Source organism: Pelobates fuscus, chromosome 11, assembly GCF_036172605.1.
Source record: "Pelobates fuscus isolate aPelFus1 chromosome 11, aPelFus1.pri, whole genome shotgun sequence".
NCBI lineage: Eukaryota > Metazoa > Chordata > Amphibia > Anura > Pelobatidae > Pelobates > Pelobates fuscus.
The window spans coordinates 26,963,793-26,985,843 of record NC_086327.1 but is presented as its reverse complement, the minus strand read 5'-3'; the positions used below and the strand labels follow the sequence as shown (position 1 = coordinate 26,985,843).

Here is a 22,051-nt window from a genome sequence, read left to right as displayed (position 1 = left end):
TTAACAGTTTAATTGATACGCTTTTATGAAGAAGTGGGTTTTTAATGATTTTTTTGAAGGAGTGAAGACAGGGTGAACATCTAACGGAGGAGGGAATTGAGTTCCACAGGATCGGTGCAGCCCTCGAGAAATCTTGAAGGCGAGCATCAGAGGTGGGAGTACGGACAGAAGATAGATGTAAGTCTTCAGCAGAGCGAAAGGGCCTAGACGGGACATACTTGTGTATTAGTGAAGATAGATAGGTGGGAGCAGCATTATGTAGAGATTTCAAAGCAAGAACCAGAATTTTAAATTGAGCTCTATATCTTACAGGAAGCCAATGTAGGGACTGACAGAAGGGTGAGGCGTGGGCGGTGCAGGTGGACAGGAAGATGAGCTGTAGCGGCGCAAATTGGGAGCACGTAAGACCACTGAGAAGCGGATTACAGTTGTTTAGGCGAGAAAGGACAGTGGAGTGGACCAGCACCTTAGTCGCATCTGGCTTTAAGTAGGGTCGGATGCGCGCAATGTTTTTGAGATGCAAGCGGCAGGATTTGGCGATAGACTAATAATGAGAATACTTGGGAAGAAGGTGTTCGAAAAATATATTTATTGTCAAATATTCATCTTGTTTACCAACAATAATATCTTTACTGTAACATTTCCTACCTATGCCAAAGATTATACATTGTTGCACCTAGACTCTAATTTCATTTCATTTTTATTAAGGATGCATAACCCCATCCCTATTTTTATTTATTGTTATATTGTAACATTTTGTTTCCTTTTTGTATTTATTATTGTTTATATTATATAATATTTTGAAAACATTAATAAAAAATCATTTGAAAAGGTAACAATGCAGCTGGTATGACATAATGAATGTAGTATTAGAATGCACGTACTGTCGCTTTAAAAGGTGTCGCTTTAAAAAGGCAGGCCTCCTGCCAGTATCACTGGCTGATGCAATAACAGCCATTGAGGCTACGAAGCACATGTGTCGGGACTTATTCAGCAAGCTACTTCTATGTGCAATCTGCCGGACTCTTAATTGATAAAAAGCTGCTCTATTTTTTTATAGGAAGTGTCTGGTATGTATCGTTTGTATCGTTTGTTCATGTTATATCTCTTTTTCTTATGTCAGCTGTCAGTGTTCAGTGACAGACGTTCTGCAGCTGGGTGTAGAATTTTCTGTAGCGAAGACCAGACAGTCCAGCACCAGACTCTGCTACAGGAGCCTGCTGGGATACAAGGGGAACATTGGGGCGGCCGCACATTGGGGTATTAAATGGAGGTCACTTTAAAAAAAAAAAAAATAATACATGTTGATTTTTTTGTGTTTGGTAAAAAATTCTGCATATTGCCGTTTCCAGCATAGTGATCGTGGGCCCTAATGTACGATTTTTATTTTTATAAAGGTTTGCCAGTTAACACTGCACTGTGGTTACCTTTACACAATGGTGGCTCACCTTGCGCTGGTGATGTTTGTGGACTGAACGTCCCACAAACCTCAGACAGCCAGTTTATTGATAACTTTGATCATATACGGGGGGGGGGGGGGGGGGAGGTCTTACCATGTGCATGGCTTTTGGAATCAGACAATGAGATCTTGCCAAAGGTGTTCCTTAGTGTTTGGAATTGCAGTTGGCGCTCAGGTTGGTGTTGTTAGGGGAGCTGTAAGTTTGGTGTCTTCACATTACAAACCTGGCAGGGGTTTAGGGTTTCACGATGTCAGATGACAAGGTTTGCAGTCGTGGCGGTAGGTAATACAGTTACAGAAATACTCGGTCCACCCTGTCCAAATTTATTACAAATCTGCTGATATGACCCATTACACACCCTCAATTCTAGCCCTACATCTATTCATTTGGCAAAGATTCCATTATTCGATTATAACATTGTTTCAGCTATAGTTGAATGAAATAAGTTTTCTTTTAACCAGTTTTGTTTCTTAATTATTTTGGATTAAATACGTTCTACCTTAAGGGATAGAAACATTAAGGGGATCTCTCTTTGACAGGTGGTCTGATGGGGTATGTTTTGGCGGCACCCTGAACCCAGAAATGACAAGCAGGAAGTACAACTATAGGAACCAACAAACGTTGAGACAGTTTCCTTTTCCTTTAAGTTCAAAGCACCTGAATACGCTCATAACACGTGTTATTTCACCGTGAATTATGGTGATATCTTTGAAATGAAGGCAAGTTATCCAGTTGGCTAGTAAAAGTATAAAATGTAATAGTAATATATCCCTTTAAAAAAAAAAAAAACTGGGGGCAAGCGGTGCATTCGTAGGCGACAGTTAACCCTTTCTGCTTTAACATGATGTCAAGAAAGCCTGAGGGCTGCTTAGGGGGCTTAGTCAGCTTAATCCCTCTGGAATGCTTTTTAATTAAAATAATAGACCCCCTGCACGGTGTATATTTCTAGAAGAGTTTCTTAATGAACGCTAGATATGGTTTTCTTATCAGCGGGTCACGGCGGCCCATTGCATGAATGTCAACCAGAAATAACCTGAATCTATTGACGGCTAGGTAGCATGAGAACATTTACTGATAAGTAAAAAAAATCAATGTCAACAAAGCTCGGAGTACGAGAATAAATGGCCATATAGCCTGTTAGAACTTTACCAAAAGAATTGTGGGTCTAAAATATTGCTTTCTGCAATTAGTGGTAAAACTGTTTTTTTTTTTTTTTTTTACTTTTACATAGTGGATGTATTAAGTAGTGAGCTTTGTAAATCAGGAGATCCGGTGACACTATAAACCCTTTAGATGCCAGAAGGCATGCTCTGAACTTATTACCCAACTCTGGCACTGAAAGAGTTAAAATACATCACCTTCTTTGGTATATACTGTCCAACCTCAAATCAGAGTGCTGGGTGTTTTAGTGGGAAAAGGGGCTTTGCTCCTGAGCAAACTGTCAGCGAGCCAAGGGAACGTGAAAACAGTAGAGCACTGTGGCAAGTAGACATGTGGAGTTCTGGAAAAGTTTGCTTTTAAATGCAGCGTATTCTTTGTTGGGTATGTCTATGAGTTTTCTGATTAAATTCCTCCAGTTTCCAAGAGAATCTGCGATAATTGAAACGCAGCATAAGCCAGTCCCAGGGACCTTTGTGAGCAAAGTTCTTGTTGTGGGGCTCTCATATAATTTAATCTGGGGGAATATGTTTGAACTACAAAAGAACTTAACCTTGACACTGGATTTAAATTTCCAGAAGGGCTATTCACTAAACAGGGAAGGGAATAAAACGACCATGCCCCAAACCACTCATGCTCTTTTGAAAGACCATTAAATTTCATATTTTTGTTTATCTAACAAATGCATGGATCTGGAGGAAAAACTATTAAAAAAAAAAACAGTCTTTCTTCCACTGCTCAGTCAAATCTTTGGCATAGACTTTATGCCGACGATTTCATTGACAAGGGAGAGCAGAAAATACCTCCCAAAGAAGGTCCTTCTGCTCTCCAATTAAATGTGGAAGTTCACACTGTATAAGGTAAAAAGGAAATAAGTAGATACAACCTTATAGTATCCAAATACATAATTTGCAAAAGTTTTATTATTTTTACATTATGATTAATAGCATTTATATAGCTATCAACAAATTCTGCAGTGCTTTGCAATTATAGAATGGGGATGGATAATATATTGGGAAACATTTTTACTCACATCAGGATAGTTACTCCACATTTGAATCATAGAAACCAGTACGGTTGTCTTACAAAGGGCTATCAGCTATGGTCTGTGGAATAGAGGGATCTTTGCTAGGTCTGGTGGACACTGATTTAGAATGGAACATTTTAACAATAAAAATATTTCCTGGGTGGCAAGCTAACACTTTCATAATTAATGTAATCCCAAGAGTCTGGATCTGTGATACCACCACCATATATGTTGACCATACTTCCAGAAGTGTGTGGATTTTTGAAATGGGGTTTTGGCTGCTTTGATCTACCTTTCTAGCTTATAATGTTAAAATCATGTATTCCTTAATGTGTATATTCTAATCTGAAATCTGTGGGTGGTGTCAAAGCCCTTTTCCTAAAAGCAGGCCCTTTAACAAACCGGTACCATGAGGATTAGCTAGTACAATGGCAAAGTAATTTTAATAGCTTTTCGGGTAGTTAGGGAAATACCAGCCCTGCACCTTATAGTTTATGAAAGAATTTTAATGCTGTTACGTCAAAGCCAGGTAGTTTTTTTTTTTTAAACTCCCAGAATCTTAACCATATGTCTTAAGTAATGTTTAATTTCAGCTTTGTTTGCATGTTTGTTCTTACATTTTATAGGCTTGATCTATGACTCACATTGGTTGTCCGTGTTACATCTCGTCTTACAGGTCTTGGCTTAGTGTACGTCTTTAGTTCGGTGACTTCAGACATTATTTAAAGTTATTACAGTTAAACAAGAACAGTGTTTGTGCATTGATTTGTAGGCTGAGCTCTGTGGATGGATTTAGTGATGGAATTGTAGTTTCTTGTGATTTCTGACGCAGTTACCCTTCTTCTGTCACAGTCTGGCTTTTTCCAGAGCCACTGACCCTCTGTTTGCCTTCGATTAAGCAGCCTCCACACTTGAAAACCAGCATGTACATGTTCCTACCCATAGATTTTGTTTCTGTGTTTCGTTCTACCCATAGTCAGGTGCCAGAATCACCTGGCTTACATGCTATTAGCGTGTTTGACACTTGTATTGACACAACTGTCAACTGTCAACGTCCGGCATAGATGCCTTTCCGGCACGTGGCACTATTGTGATTATTATGAGGTGTTTTGCAGAAGCTCACTGCGCAAACCTGGGAAAGGGCTATAAATAGGCAACATGTCCATGTCTCAGTTCCAAACATGGTTTACTTTTTTAGAGTATGTTGTGTTGCTGAGTTCCAAAGATGCCGTCTTCTTTTTCACCTTTCTTTTTCCTACTCCTGCAGTTAAGGTTCTGACTCTCTTGTACCGTTCTATCTGACAAGATCCAAATGTTGAAATGAACCAAGCACTGCAAGATATACAAGCCCTTCCAAAACTACAACTTTTGGGAGCAGAGTAGACAATAACAGCAGACTGTTCAGAGCAGGCAACCTGTTCCACCAAAGGATGGACCTGGCTGAATTTTAATCCACAAGGTGTCTTCGGTTTATAAAGTTTGGAAGCCTGAACTTCTATTTCTGGTGATGTAGTCTGAGTGAGTTGTGGGACTTGTATCTGTGTTAGTGATCTAACTTGTTGCATCCTGACATCATATGCAGTCAACATCAGTAACAGACATATGAAAGACTGGACTGATGGGAGTCTTTTTCTCAGCCTATATTAATATGTAACCACAATCCCTAACTAGTTTTCAGTTGATTGAACGGTTTCTGAATTTCGGTTGGAATTGCGTGAGTATGCTCAACATGATCCCAATCCAGATATATTGAACCATCTACAGAAGGTGTAAATCGACATTAATGTTGGTGTATGTTTGTTTAAGACATTTTGAGCAGAGTAGACCTGTATAATTGCTGAATTATTAACTCGTAACATTTTATTATTACTGTAACAGTGTTTATTTGTACTAATTAAACAGGAAGTTGTATAAGTTACTGTTATCATACGTGGCGTGGTATATATAATGTTTGTTTTGCTTATGAATTATTTTTAAATGTTAGAGATTTTCATTTTTAGGGTTGATTACTGACCACTCTGTCTAAAAAAAAGACAACCCCCCAAAAACATAACGTTTAATCCAGTACTAGACAGCCTCCTCCTCTGTGCCGCCCAATCTACCTACTGTTAGATCATCAATCCAGATTTGTACTGTGGACCTACGACACGTGCAATATTCGCCGCTCTCTGACACTCTAATGCTTCTAATATAGAAGCATTAAATCTAATGATAGTTGCATACTGGTTATCATGCAATGTGTGAGGCATCTTAACCCTACAATGTAAACGTTGCTGTTTATACTAAACAGACATTTTTTCAGTTACAGGGTTAAAATAGGGACACGGCACCCAGACCACTTTATTGAGATACCTGTAGAGTCCCATTGTACAGTGCTGTGGAATTTGTTTGCGCTATATAAATAATAATAATACTAATAATGAATATAAAACAGTAGATTTGAAAGAACATTACATTGACATCCTGGCTATTGGACATAAAGGGACATGAGAGACATGTAATCTAGATGAGGAGGCTATGGAAGTAAATGTCATTACCATTGATGTGCATGTCCTAAAAATCCATCTAACAGTAAAGCTAAACCTCACTTGTATAGGGGTAGATGCCCTTAGAACAGAGCTAGTACATTTAATGATTTTCCAAAGCTGTGTTTTCTGGAGACTTGTGTCTCCAACATGGGATGGTAGGAGAGGAAGCTGAAATCAGAACATTCTACTGGATTTGTTTTCCGTTGGGTAGTGTGCAATGTACAGGATCCTTGTTATAGACTATGAAATCTGGTTTGGTTTTCCTCATTGAGTGTCCTGGCTTCAAACATGAGAACATGTGCTCTGCATTGTGTCCAGCTCACTCGTTTCAATCTGATTTTATTATACCCATAATCCCATGTTTGGTAGATGTCTATTAAGACCAAATACCATCTGTTCATTCACATCTCATTATCTCATTGATGCTATTGAACTTACCCAGTCTTGCCTAAAACATGTCATGTTTCATTAGGATCTGGTTTAATGTTCTCAAATTCTTCTGCCCTGCTCCAAACCCTCAACAATCTTTTTTTTCTGAGAGCTTGGTTGGTGCCCAGTTTAAAGTATCAGTTCAGATCTGACCTGTTTTTCAGTCCTCGGACTTGCTGTGAGGGATATTTGGTTTTCATCGTGGTCTGCCTAACAAAATGTAACCTTTTTTTTGATCCGATTATTTAGGTCACCACTGAGTTTGGAGAAGTGCTTCTAAAGATGACATAGTACGACCTTTAGTGAATAAATTCCATTGACGTTCGTATTACATTGAAGATCATGTTTGCTATCTCAATTATTTTTTAGTGCGGGTTACGTCTGCCTAGAGACATTGTAAAGTGAAGCTGTTGCTTCTGTGGAAAATACACATTGTACCAAAACACTATAAATCACCTATGACCTGTGTTAACATTTTTTCATGTAATTTTCTGTTGTCTTTTAAAGTGTATATTAAAGATTTAGTAAGTGACATCACAATCCAGTTAAGTTCAGAAACAGACAGGGCACCCAATGCAAATGATGAGAACAGACACATTGTTCGGACTGTCCACAAGCAATGTTATATGGCCGAAAAGGCAATCATAAATAATAATAATAATTCATAGGGAACAAAAGATGGAGTTCGCCCTCCATTTGAAAGATAGTTGTTTGAAATTCTACAGAATATTACAAATCCTGGGTAGTGACAGTTCCCCTTTTAGCCTCATCGCCAATACAAGGTAGATACACATGTGCACATTACATGTTTCTAAAATATGGATTGACACTTTATTTGGAGCAAAAAAAATTAAAAAGGTAATATGTTGCCCACAGTGTTAAACAGAACTTCTATAGTGTTCAAAATCGAATCACTGAAAAACTGAATATAAATATCAAAGAAACAAAGCTAAGTAAGTTACAAAATGACACAACATTGAGAAAAGTAAAAACTATGTATGGTATAACATGCTCTGACTAGAAGGGCTGGTGATATTTTTAGCAGTTTTGTATTTCTTTGGTCGATGTTCCTTTTAGTTGAGATTACCTGATCTGCTTTTCTTTTCCAATTTTTTTTTAACACATATCAAGGTTCCTTGTGTCTGGAGTCAAACAATATATACATTTTATGCTTGACTGTTAGAATACTAGGATAACATATTTGACGGTGGCTAAGATGTCAAAGGAACTTTATGTCGTTAACTCTAAATGTTGTGCTGAGGAGGACATCTCACAGGAGGGTGGATTTAAAGTGCCAAAAAAAAGCAGTTTTTTTGATTGTCCAAGGAATTCCCAACACCCATGATTTTTAATCCTCACACGGTTTAACCCATAAATGCCTGAGGTGTATCTCCTGGGTGAGCTTCAATGCATTGAGCTCAGTAAGTGTTTTCAGCACAGAGAGCAAGGGTTAACCATCACTGTGTGGAAATGTACGAATTTCATAACTATGTTGCTGAGGAGACATGTTACTGCAGAACTAACACCTTAACAGGAACTGATAAATATTGCTACTAGCAGTGTGTGGGTGGGTGTGTGTGTTCACTGTGTAGAGTGCATTGTATGTACTGTATGCATTTTGTACATGCTACTGTTTTTCCTTTTTTTTTTTTCAATTCTTTATTTTAAATGTGACAGACATCAGTATTCAGGTTTTGCTACGTTGTGTGGCTTACGCAGAAGCCAGATGTTTCATAGTTAAAGCAGTAATTTGAACGTACATCAGGTCGACCTACGCAGAGGCCAAATTCAGCTCGGTTGTACAATTACGTTTTGTATACTGTAGACAAGACCGGACTCCGTCACTTTTTCATATTTTCACATTTGTAACAACAGTAAATACAGGGCATGCTACTGTTTTTTGTGACCTTCTCATTTTTGTTGTTCGTTCAGTTCGTCCACGTTTCCTTTCACAAAACTTTTCTCGTGTGGACTTGTCTTCTTGACCAATCCCACCAAAAACCTAATGTAATACTTTCAGGTCGTACTATCCAGTGTGGAACATTCTACCTACTTCTTCACTCTAGAATGTACTGTTTGTGTTCTCTTTTATTCTTTCCTTTTATTTTTTTTTAGCTCTTTTGCCCCAATTTGTGTTATTTGGATTTCTGTTCAATATGGTTTGTTGTCAAGTGAATAAACCCCTCAGAGATTTGCACATGCTCCCGGATCCCTGACAACCACCTGTCATACTTTGGCCTTTGGGACACTTCCTAGTTTTCTTAGGTGTACTATTTAAATGAAGTCATACATTATAAACATGCATTCTAGAGCTACTGATTCCATTCCATTTAGTAGGTATGCATGCAACTTACATTCCTAACCTCTCACTCAATTTTTTTTTTCCTCTAAGCTTATTCGTCATGATCACTTAGCTGAGCAATTCAGCTTTAATATACGGCATCTGAACTCTTTAACATTTACTGGGTTATTCACTGAAGTGAGAATTCAAAGTGAATTTTAAATTTAAAGGACCACTATAGGCACCCAGACCACTTCAGCTTAATGAAGTGGTCTGGGTGCCAGGTCCAGCTAGGATTAACCCTTTCTTCTATAAACATAGCAGTTTCAGAGAAACTGATATGTTTATAATAGGGTTAATCCAGCCTCTAGTGGCTGTCTCATTGACAGCCGCTAGAGGCGCTTCCACGCTTCTCACTGTGATTTTCACAGTGAGAAGACGCCAGCGTCCATAGGAAAGCATTGTGAATGCTTTCCTATGGACTGGCTGGATGCGCGAGTGGCTCGTGCCGCGCATGCGCATTCAGCCGAGGAGAGGAGGAGGAGAGTCCCCCGCCCGGCGCTGGAGAAAGAGGTAAATTTAACACCTTCACCCCCTAGAGCCCGGCGGGAGGGGGGCCCTGAAGGTGGGGGCAACCTCAGGGCACTATAGTGCCAGGAAAACGAGTATGTTTTCCTGGCACTATAGTGGTCCTTTAAGGTCAAAGTAGCCCAACTGAAAAAAATCTCTAAGTCAGCTATGCTTTCAGGTCGGTTACTCTGGCCTTAAATTTGAAATTCACTTTACAATCACTTTGATTTTTCACTTTAGTGAAAAACCATGTAAAAAAATATTTTAAATTCTACATAAAACACACGTGTGAGATTATTTCATCCATTTGCAATGATTAGGGAATGCATTTTGTTAGAATTCTGGAGATTTTGTATTCATTTATTGTTTTATTTTATGTTTTCTATCATGAGAAGTACACTGGTAGGTGAGGGTTTTAGTTTAAAATAGCTAGAGAAACACCTAGATGGGGGTGCTAAGGAGGGAGAGTTTAGATAAGCATATCTCTTAACTCCGAAGTGAGGTGCGAAAGAAGGGGTGGGCCCGTGACGTTAAAAGGGGGCAGATCCATCCATAGAATTCACAGACCAGCTTGGATATCATGCCAGCCAATCAGCCTTATCATGCCAGCGAATCAACCTTATCAGCCCACTGAGGGCAGACCCTGTAGGTTTCCTAGTGCCCTGACTATACCATGAGCATATCTAATGAAGCACTAGCGCATTGCTTGTTGGGAAATGTCCCGAAATTGGGATGGTTGAGATGACTGAATAAGCATATCTCCCTTTTCCTTCAGGACAGGATCCATATGTTGAGGAGAGGGGGGGACTTGCAAAACATGCAGAAATCCAACATGGGGCAGTGGTGCTCTGAGTATTGCATCATTTGTGTGGGGGCGAGTTTAAACGCTAGGTGTAAGGGAGGTTTGGTGTCATCCATTCTTATACAAAGTCTTGAATGTCCTTATCACACTTTAAAAGACACTCTGGGAACCATTACAACTTCATCTGAATCTGAAGTTGTTATGGTGCCAGGTGGTCCCTGGCGCTAACTTACTTTCTGGGGTTAAACTGTTAACATAAGTTTTACTCAAAAATTTGCGAAACGGCACCCAATCACTCTGCTCCATCACCTCTGAGGCAGGTCCGAGTCTTCTACCAGAAATGATGCAGTGATTGGGGTTAATGTTTGGGGTTATCATTAGCTCCCCATTCACAGAACGGCTTGATAAAAATGTGTACTTTCTCATGCCGTTTTGTGAATGAGGAGCTACTGATAGGCTGAAAGCATTAGCTGATGCTCTCAGTAGAAGTTGTCCTATATCGTGGAACTAGGAGTTTGGTTTACTCAGTAAACTACGAATCTTAGTTAATTGAAAACTGAATTGCAACATTTAGGCCAAAAAAGCTGATTTGAAGAAATTTGTCAACTCTGGCGGTAGTCACAGTTTGACCAGTTTAACCTTAATACATTGTTTAACAATTAAAACCTAGATAAGGTGACATTGAGGCAGAAAAATATTTTTTGAAGGATCCCTCTGCCGCAATACAGTTCATTCACCAAGTTACTCATTTAGGGTCAGAAAATACCTGATTTGGTAAAGAAATGGCCAAGTCACTTAAGATGGGAATTTCTTCTAATTTGCATGTTATGACATTTTGTTAATGGTCTGTGAATTCACCACGACTCTGTTTAGTGGATTATACAGTTTGTGTTATTTAGACTGTAAACTCTTCGGCCATCCTGTAAAATATTTTATATAAACATGCTGTACTTGCCAGATCTTAGCTCACGGACCAGATCCTCTGTATCATTTGTACTGGTATACAACAAAGTAGATCAAATGTTCTTTATTTTTGTGTGAAAAGAAAAAGGTGCTTTATAATCAGAAGCCCAAATTCTGTTAGCAGCCGTAGCACTTTGTGGGTACTACTATCAACCCCCAAAAGATTTGTACTGGTGTATCTAGATTATAATCCCTACATACTACCAACTGTACAGTTCAGCAGTATACTTGGTCGCTTTGTAAATACTAAGCAATAATAATTCACTCTATACAGCTATTTACTAAACAAAAGAGCCATTCTCTTAGGGGAATTTAATCCTTTGATCGTGCTAAAGGAACTTGTTAAGCTCGCTGTGTTGTATTGATAAACATCATTTTGTTCCTTATTGAGAATATTCGCAAATAATAACAGGGTATCAATTGTCGCAAATTAAAATATTTTAGACCAAAATAGTCAAATTGTAAATCTATCTGATTTGAAAAATCTTGCCATTTTTTTTATTCTGGCCTGAAACGGGAAATTTGACAACCAACGGATAAGTGTGTGTGTGTGTTTATCCCTTCGCCATTGTCCTTTAGTAACTTATGGGGTTAAATTCTAAAAGTAAAGTATACGCAAACCGATAGAGGCGTGTAGTCACACACCTCCTTAGCCTTGGATCTGAGTGGCTTGGAACTGGAGAGGGAGGTGTAAGACATTGTAGCCAAAGACAAGGTGATTTAAACATGTTGATTGTTCCAACATGTGATATTTAACTTTACAATTCATGCACTCCCTGCATGACTGAGAATAATTCCTAACCCCATTGAATGTTTATCTGACTGTACAATTTTCTGGCCTTCAAAGAGTTAACATTCGCCTATTTATTTATCTTAATACTCATTGAATAAAGACATAACTCCTTGGCAGAGCTTAACCAAACTTTGACTCCATGGGTGTTCACGTATACGTCAGCAATGTAAAAAGTAGACTTTGGGAGTGAGAATACTGTTCTGAATTATTTATTTGGGAAGATCTTCTTGTTTGACTAACAATAAATAAAGGGATATTTAAGGGGGACAAATCTTATTTTAAATTACTTTATGCCAAAGCAGTCCTTAAAAAAAGCACCCGTACCAATCAGTATTTAAATATATCTCTGCAGGAAATAAGGCACAGGGTTTGATCTGCTAAACAAAGAATTGCAGTCTGTTCAAAACTGAATTGCAAAAAAAGCTGGTTTGTAAACATTCTGCAGCTTATCTCTTATCACTGCTTGGCAATTTGAGACTGAATTTTGTCCTTTGGGTTAACAGCAGTGATATATTGGGGCTGACAGTATGAATTTAGGAGTCAGTGCCTCACTTTTCGTGTTCCGCTCATCAACAAAAAGAAATGAAATCTCTACAAAAACATGGTGGCCCAACATGGATTACTTGGGACACTTCAAAATGTATTTGCGGAAGTTTCCTGTCAATGTAGAATTGTTAAAATTCTGCTGTTTATGGTCTGAATAATTTTGCATTTCAGCTTTAAACTTACCACATTTCGGGGGGCGTGGCTAACCGAGCAACAGAGTGGACGCAAATCTCTGGAGCTCCGAGGAAGAAACTTAAATATTGAGAATCCCCAGAAATATTGAAGCCCCACAGGCGACAAACTTACCCACCCTCCAACAGAGACTGCCATGGGACGAAAAAATAAAAAATACCAGCCCCCAGCGACACCGAAAATGCCAGACATCAGGCTCTCCTTTGAGAGACCTGCAGCCGCAACCGCGGCTCCCGCCAAAATGGCGCCCGCGGCCCGGGCAGAAATGGAGGCCTCAGACGCATCCCAAGAAGAGGGAGACACATCCTCTTCACCCGAACCAGGAGAAGATTACCCAGAAACGGATTCCGAGGAGGACTCATCCCCAATGACTAAGGGAGATATGAAACACCTCCTGCAAGAAATAAGGCAAGTCTGGAAATCGGACCTGAAAGAGGCCCAAGCAGACATAGGGGACCTCCGCAAGAGGATCTCCGAAATTGAAAACAAAGAGACAAAACGGGAACACCAGATGCAGGACACCCACAACCAAATAGAGGACCTAGCCTCCAAAGTGCAGAGACTTACCAGGACGGTGACCGCACTGGAATCCCGCCACAGGCGCAAGAATGTCCGCATGCGGGGCATACCAGAAACGGTGAGCGACGATGCTCTGCTACCCTTCACACAGAGACTGGTGGCCTCGATGGGCCTAAAGAACAAAGATACCAAAGGGATGGTGGTCTCGGCGTTCCGAGTACGGAAAGCGGCAACAGCGCCCCAAGGGGCCCCGAGAGACACAATAGTTATCTCCAGAGACATAACAGTGAGAGCCGCTATCCTCAACAGGTCCAGGGAGATAAAGTCATTCCGGCTCGAGGGCTGCTGCGTGACAATCTATGGAGATCTTCCCTTCGAGGTACTAGCGGCAAGGAGACAACTGGCTCCAGTAGCCAAGAAACTGAGGGAGGCAGAGGTCCGGTACCGCTGGGGAGCAGACGGAACGCTGAATACCCAAAGAGGGAGCGAGACTCTTACACTATCGCCCGGAGAAGATCCCACGGCGTTCTGGAAGGCCATAAACCTACCGGGCGAAGAACCACAAAGCACTGGGGCCTGATCCTGAGAGTATCGACAAGGAGAGAATGAGAGCCTGCGAGCAGAGATGCCCTGAAACAAGGACTGACCCGCCACTTGACTGACCCCATATCAGGCAACACGACCTATAGACCACACAAGACTCACATAAAAAGGGAGGGAGACGGCCTCACACCGGGACGAATCGGCAAGTATCCCAGGCCACTTCGCCCCTAAGACATAACATAAGACACAACACGAGACACAGCACCACATAGACCAGACGCCTAGCACCATGACTACACGAGACTACACAACATAGATAACACAAAATAACCCACAAGAGACGAGGACACACACCAGACTATAACAAGACCCATCAGAAGGCAACCCATGTGTCATGTACGAATGTACAGCAGAACTTTACAATGAATGACTTATAGACGAGGCACAGAATAACGCTTGCCTCCATGACATACTCTGCATTAGTTGTATTCTTTGATGCAAAACCTCAATAAAATACAAATTAAAAAAAAAAAAAAAAAAAAAAAACTTACCACATTTCACTGTGCAGTGAATTGTAAGATGTTTGGTGGTGATCTAAAAATGAGACAACATGTTTAGTGAATTATGTTGCAGATATGTGAAATGTGTAGAGTCTATTCACTTCAGATTTTAGAGAACTGAAGCCCAAATAACCGAGCTGTGACTGTAGACCGTTCCTTTAAATCGTCTATTATTGTCTGAAGTTTCTAATTCAGTCTTCAATTCATCACAATTCACAGTTTAGTCAGTCCCAGCAGTCCTGCTCTCAGTGGGACAGTCCTGCTTTCGGGTTCCTGTCACCCCCGCCCCACCTCAGTTCCTTGATGACCCGCATGTGGGGAGACACCCCAGAACTGTCCCTGGGGAACACAGCACAAGCGCATTGTTAGTTCACTCTCTTCATGGTCCTGGAGGATGGGGCCAGGCAGGCTGTCATTTTCACGTGGGTCCTCCCATTATGGGCATCACCAGTGAAGATGGTTGCATCACTACTGACGCCCTATCAGGGCACCGTCCCGAATTGTTGGGAGCTATGAGTTTATTGAATAACCTTGTGTGTGTATTGGAGAATTTGGAGACCTCAGATGGGTCGATTATTACAGGTCCATGAAAACATTCTTCATGAATCAGGAAATGCTGTCCTTCTGTGATTTTCTGACACACAAGATTTAATAGGTTTTTCAGAGACACTCAGAAGGTGCCCAAAAGGTAGATCCCCAGATGTTGGAGAACTACAAATCCCATAATGCTTTGCAAGCATTTAAAATGCTTTAGAACAGGGGTGCCCAAAAGTTAGATCCCCAAATTGTGGAACCACAACTCCTGTGATACTTTGCATGCCTTTGGAATGACACAGCATCATGGAAGCTGTAGTTCTACAACATCTGAGGATCTATCTTTTTGGCACTCCTGGTATAGAGTATTAAAAATAAACCAGTTCATGGCACTTTACACGCTTCCTGCTGGCTAAGTATTTACTATTGAATGGTAGGTGTGTGTAAGTCTGGGGAGCCCTATTCAGATATTTTAAGTTTTATATAAATTAATTTATCCTAAATGCTATGCTTTAGTTGGCATAATGGCCGTCTGAGAGAAAGATTTGTAGCATAGAATTTTATTAAGATATTATAGTTTGGAGAATGAATTGGTACCTTCGGGGAGGGAATAAACACTATCAGGGTTATTCAGGAAGGAGAGAATTCCACATGAATGTCAAATTTAAGGTCAAAACAGCCGAACTGGAAAAATACTCTAAGTCAGTTTGGCTACTCTGGCCTTAAATTTGAAATTCACTTTGACTTCACTTTAAATTCTCACTTTCGTAAGTAACCCTTTATGATTTTCCTTTTACACCAACTCCATCCCATGTTTTGGGGGGTCACCTAACATGATGAACCCTCCTAGGCAAATCTATGGTTCCCACATCTGATACGTATTCTCGTAGTGGCTGTGCATCTGTCGCATTGAAAACAACCATCTACATACATATAGCAGCCATTCCCATAGTCCATTAACCGTACATAGGTACCCAATCAAAATAGTTCTTGCAAAAATTCTGTGACATTCATATATAAGAAATATAATGATGTCAGTTTTAGTAGCTGGGCTGCTGCTGAATTAATAACTGGGTCAATAAATGTACTGGAAATGCTGTGTCTGTTAATGTAAAATGTGTGGATCTTGCGTCGTTTCTGTAGATATGACGAGTTGTCCTTTTTACAGGTTACAAGTACTTGCTACTTACTTGCGGAGAAACCTTTGCCGACGCTGAGAAAGGAATCCATTGTGGTTTGACGACCAATGGAAAAGTCTCTTAATGAGTTAGAGGGCAGTGCCACCGGGGAGTCCAGCCTTGGTCTGATACCTGCTGAAGTCACATCTCGCCCCACCTGGGGAAGCAAAGCACAGTACATTCTCGCTCAGGTTGGCTTCTCTGTGGGTCTCGGCAATGTGTGGAGGTTTCCTTATTTGTGCCATCAAAATGGTGGAGGTGAGCTTATTTTTTTTTAAATTGTGTTGTTAACCTGACTTGGGGTAAGAAATTCTATTGTTTTTTTACTAAACCGTGAATTTAAAGCAAATTTCAAATTTAAGGCCAGGGTTCCTGAATAGAAAGCATAGCTTTTAAAAAAAAAAAAATGGCTTATTATTTTAGGTATATATTTGCCGGAGTTCTTGGAGAACTTTTAGGTTTAGGGTGTTTAGGGTTCATGGGGTTTAGGGTTAGGTAAATGGCACATAGAGGTAGGATTAAAAAGTGTTTAGAGTTAGAAGAGATCTCCGTGGTAATGGAATACTTCCTGGTATGAGCAAAGCACAATGCAAGAAAAATCAAATCCTGAGCTTTTGCCGCAACTGTAAGAACTTCAAAGGTGTGAATATTTTCATTTGTTGTATTTCTTTTCATATTTTAAAGTATTATATAATTACAATAAATACATTTTTATTGAGATTGGGCAAAGAAATTAACATACACATGTCACAATGATAGCAGAAAAAAACTGCTGCCGATAAAAAGAGAAATTATGAGCTTATTATATTCGACAATATAAAGGCTTGAATAGTAAATGAAACGTAACGCAAGTATCCTACAACGACCATAGGATACCGAGACAGGATCCGCAATCAGTCCCGGTATTACCAAGCCATGAGGCCTAAGTGCAATCTTAGGGAAATTAAGTTTATCTTGACAGATCGGTCATGTATAGATCCAAACTATGCATAGTTTGGAAGAAGGGAAGATTTAAAAAAAAGTACATAATTGAGAATTCACAATATTACGATAAATGGGGGTGTTAAAGCCACATTGAATCTACACTTACTTACGTAGATAACTAACTATCATGTACGTCTTTGGAAAATCCAAGTGAATTCTAAGTGAATTACAAATTGAAGAACAAAGTGGCATACAAATGATTTTTTAAATTTATTTTTTTATTTAAACTTTGGCATAAAATTTTAAATTTGTTTTAAATTCACGACCATTTACACTTTAAGTAATAAACCAAATGGTGTCGGGGTCATTATATCAGTGTTGATGTGAGACAGAATATACATTTAACAACTAGGCACCCTGTGCTACGCACTTCGTTTCTGTCTTATCTGGTAGGTACAAACTGTGCTAACACAAGCCATTGTGATTGTGATTATACCAGTACTGGGCTTATCAAATGTAACCAAAGAACTGACTCACATGATTTCAAAACACACACACACATGTTCCCAGAATTCTACATTCACTCAACTATGTTTATATTATGTCATTATATACCAACCCAGCATGTTCCTTCTAGTAGAGGGTGTGTCTGTGTGTATAAATGAGTAAGGAAGAATGTATGTAAAACACAGGTTTATTCACTGAAGCCTTAACACCCCCAGGGTGGATATCAGAAATGTTCTGATACTATCTAGACTGCAAAAATCCAGGCATTGTTGACAAGATTTATCAAGGTCCGGAATTTGCAATACAACCTCTAATTGAATGTAGATTGGATTTCTGATTGTCCTTTTGCAATCGAATGGCTGCAGATTGTGGTCAATTATAATACAAGCTAATACGTTGCAAAATTCTATCTTTAATGCCATTTAGATATAAAATGCATATTTTAGAAATATTATGTATGAAAGTAATATTGTTTTGTTTTTTTTGCCTCCTTGCTGCGTATGTTTCTACTGGCCCAATATAGCAGGTTTCTATCGTTTTGCTGGCAAAGTGCAGGTTAATTTATTTCGTGCATTTGCTTTTTACTGGATTTGTTTAGAGTGAGTCTAGTTGAAATTTGGTGACTGGTAAATATACAAATATTATATTTTTATGTAATATTCACATTTCAGAATGATTTAAAATAGAACCGGATGGCACTGTTTGAGGGTGTGCTTACTCAGTTTGAAATTACTAAATGTCAAAAATATTTGTAATTTGGTTGAGATTGGTTTATCTTAACCAAATAGCCTCTGTGTTTGTCTGTGTATATGAGTAAGGGAGAATGTGTGTGTGTGTGTGTTTGTGTGCCCTGTAGAGTGCAGCAGAGTGAGTTTAAACTTTATTAACGTGTTCGTCCCTACCCTTTCCTGCTGCTGCAGCGCTCCCAGCTGGCATCTTAAGTAACCAGCAATATTTACATTTATTGAGGTAGGCCAAACATTTGTCCTTTAAAAAAAGTGTTCTTTTGAAAATTCTGTGCTGCATTGGTTCACTGTTTTGGTTCCATGTTTTAACATTCCAATGGGTTTTTCAGGATCCTTCCTTTTGTTGTACTTTTTGTTACTCCTCATTATTGGCATACCCCTCTTCTTCCTGGAACTGGCTGCAGGGCAGAGCATTCGCCAGGGCAGTATCGGTGTCTGGAAACACATAAGCCCTCGTCTGGCTGGCATTGGTTTCGCTAGCTGTGTGGTGAGTAGCACGTTGTGTCCTGTCTGGGATTAAAAGTGAATTCAAAAATGAATTTCAAATTTAAAACCAAATTAGCCGAACTGTAAAAATTCTCCGAGTCGGCTGTGTTTCCAGTTGGAATTTTAATGTGAAATTTGGCTATTTCAGAATGGATTTTGCAATTCAGATTTTGAGTCACTACAATTCACAGTATAGTGAACAGCCCTGAGAGAACAGCTGGTGGGCAACTGTATGCAAAGTGGCGAATTTTAATAGAAAAATTTAACTGGCCATAGAGCCATTAATATCACCTGTTTGTGAATCGTATCCTTTTATTCCTTATATTAAACAGTAGTTAATAAATAAAATACAGACGGAATACTAATATTGTTGGCTTGTTCTACTGTTGTTTTTTTTAATAGCCCTGTAGCAGTTTAGTGAATAATCCTTTGTTTGTTACTTGTATTCTACATGGAGTTTAACCCCGTAAGGACACAACTTTTGGAATAAAATGGAATGGAAAACCATCATTAATAACAAAAAATATGAGACACCATTAGCTAAAACATGTATTTTGCTGACCATAAAATTGTCAAAAAAAAGCAAAGCTGTGGTTTTTGTGACTGGTTGGTTTATCGTCTTTGGGCTCAAGTCTGTTTCCTACCTTGTAGGGTAAAAAAAGGCTTTTAAACAAAAGACTAATTAACACGATCTGCAGATTATCTCATAATAGTCTTTTGCATTTTATGTTTAGGGGGCTCTTCGGAGTTCTTTAGTCGATTATTTTTTAATTTAATGGATTGACCTATATCTATAGAGCAACTCTGTCTAATGTACGGTATGTACACACCTGAATCCGCTTTACCTTACCTCTTAAATGTAACAATCCTGTTTCCTTAGATCAAGTGACATTTAGATGAGCACATGTATCTATTTTTTGCTTGGGAGGGTGTGTATATTTTTGTGTGATGAATGTATAAAGTGTGCAATATCGCCATCTAGTGTTTACAGTCATACATGCACGATGTTACGGTATAATCAATGTACGCAGGGCCGGATTAACATAGGGGCTGATGGAGCTGCAGCTCCAGGCCCAGGCCCATGGAATAGGCCCATTTAAAAAAAAAAAAAAAAAAAAAATGTTTTTACTTTTTTTTTATTTATTTTTTTACACACTACTCTTGGGTTTGCCACCTGACTGGTATTTTACCAGCACAGCCGGTATTTGGGTCTGCCTGGCTGTGCTGGTATTGTAGTAATACCGGCAATACAAATGCAGATATTTTTCTCAGTTTAGAGATTACTCTGCAATACCAGCACCAGCCAGTTGGGGTCACTGCGTGTGGAGAGAGGCAGGGATAGGAAGTTACAGGATATTCCTCCCTGCCTCTCTCTACTCACTGATCTGCGGGGGAGCAGCTACACAGCACAGAGTTCAGACAGCAGCTCCCAGTCTGCAGACAGACAACAGCTCAGGGAAGTGAAGGATGGGGGGGAAAGGCAGCAGGGAAACATGGGGACACTGAGAGACTAGGGGACACTGTAAGACATAGGGGCATGTGTCTCCCAGCCAATGTCCCTAGTGTCTCCCTAGTGTCCCCGCGGCTCCCAGTGTCTGTGTCCCCATGTCTCTAGAGTCTCATTGTCCCCATGTGTCTCAGTGTCCCCATGTCTCCCAGTTTCCCTATATCTCCCAGTCCCTAGTGTCTCAGTGTCCCCATGTCTCCCAGTGTCCCAAAATGTTTCAGTGTCCCCATGTCTCCCAGTGTCCCCATGTCTCTCAGCCAATGTCCCTAATGTCTCAGTGTCTCCACGGCACCCAGTGTCCCCTAGTCTCCCAGTGTGTGTGTCCCCATGTCTCCCAGTGTCCCCAAATATCTTTCTCCCATTGTCAATATGTCTCCCAGCCAGTGTCCCTAGTGTCTTAATAACCCCATGTCTCCCAGTGCCCCCAAATTTTTCAGTGTCCCCATGTCTGGGTCCACAAGGGCCCCCCATGTCTCCCAGTGTCCCCATGTCTCCCAGGGTCTGTGTCCCCATGTCTCCCAGTATCTGTGTCCCCATGTCTCTGTGTCCCTAGTGTCTGTGTCTCCATGTCTCCCAGTGTCTCTATGTCTCCCAGTGTCCCCATGTCTGTATCCACAAGTGCCCCCATGTCTCCCAGTGTCCCCAAGTGTCTGTGTCGCCAGGTGTGTCAGTGTCCCCATGTCTCACTGTGTGCACATGTCTCACTTTGTCCACATGTCTCTCAGTGTACACTAGTATCCTAGTGACAAGGGAAACACTGAGACATAGGGACACGGTGAGAAATGAGGACACTGAGACACTGGAAGACTAGGGGACTGGGCGTCCAATTCTTTGGACAGACATGCCCCCCTTTTTGGGCATGTTTGCCCTTTTGGCAGTTCTGATCATGCGATGCGCGACACTGGCCCACCCTTTTACCCTGCCCATTGACTTCCTGCTTCACTGGACACTGCTGTTAGGGGGTATGGATTTACTTGAAAGATGAAAGCATACATTAGAGAGAGATTAGCATAGAGTATGTGTATTCTTATAGCTGCATCCTTTGAGTTTCCCTCCACTGTTTTAGTGTTTTTGGTCGATAAGATTCTGTAATTAGGCCCCATCATAATTGTCAGCACCAGACCCACTGGGCTCTTAATCTGGCCCTGAATGTACGGGATACTTCTATCTGACCAATTGAGTTACCCACTTTGATATTAAATTAATAGGTGTGTGAGTCTCATCTCCGCAATATTTAAATTCATTATTCTCTCAATTAGAATTTTAAATGCAATAAAGTTGGTATTTTTCACCATCCCCTTCCATTGGCCTTATACCCATTGAGCCATTAATATCACCCTTTTGTGAATCCTATCCTTGTATTCCTTATATTACACAGTAGTTTAAAATCCAAATGGAATATTAATATTGTCTCCTTGTTCCTCTGTTATTTTGTAGGTGTGCTCCTTTGTAGCCCTGTATTACAATGTGATCATTGGATGGAGTCTGTTCTATATGTTTAATTCCTTCTACTATCCTCTACCCTGGGAGAACTGCCCAATGCTTCCAAACCAGACAGTGGAAGGCGAGTATAAAGATTATGGAGTTGTGAAAAGTGGCTCCAATTTGACAAAATATATGCTTATCTGCATGTATCTGCATTTAAAATAAAAATCTAACCTACCTATGTCAAAATGTTGGGGTATTTTTTACTCTAATGTCAGTCATCCTTAACTGATGTTTGATATCAGTGGAACGAACGACATGCCAACAATTATTTTGGTTTGCCTTTCTTTGCCTTTTGTGGTTATGCTATCCT

The 22,051-nt window shown here is 40.1% G+C and overlaps 1 protein-coding gene across 1 annotated transcript in view; it reads left to right on the top strand.

Moving 5' to 3' along the window:
• The first annotated feature begins 943 nt into the window (after positions 1-943).
• LOC134578030 (sodium-dependent neutral amino acid transporter B(0)AT2-like) overlaps positions 944-22,051 on the top strand; it is a 40,759-nt gene continuing 19,651 nt past the window's right edge. Inside the window, exons 1-4 of the mRNA XM_063436997.1 lie at positions 944-1,070; positions 16,074-16,341; positions 18,590-18,747; positions 21,691-21,817. Coding sequence (XP_063293067.1) covers positions 16,152-16,341; positions 18,590-18,747; positions 21,691-21,817 — 475 coding nt within the window. The 5' untranslated portion in view covers positions 944-1,070; positions 16,074-16,151. The remainder of the gene's footprint in view (positions 1,071-16,073; positions 16,342-18,589; positions 18,748-21,690; positions 21,818-22,051) is intronic.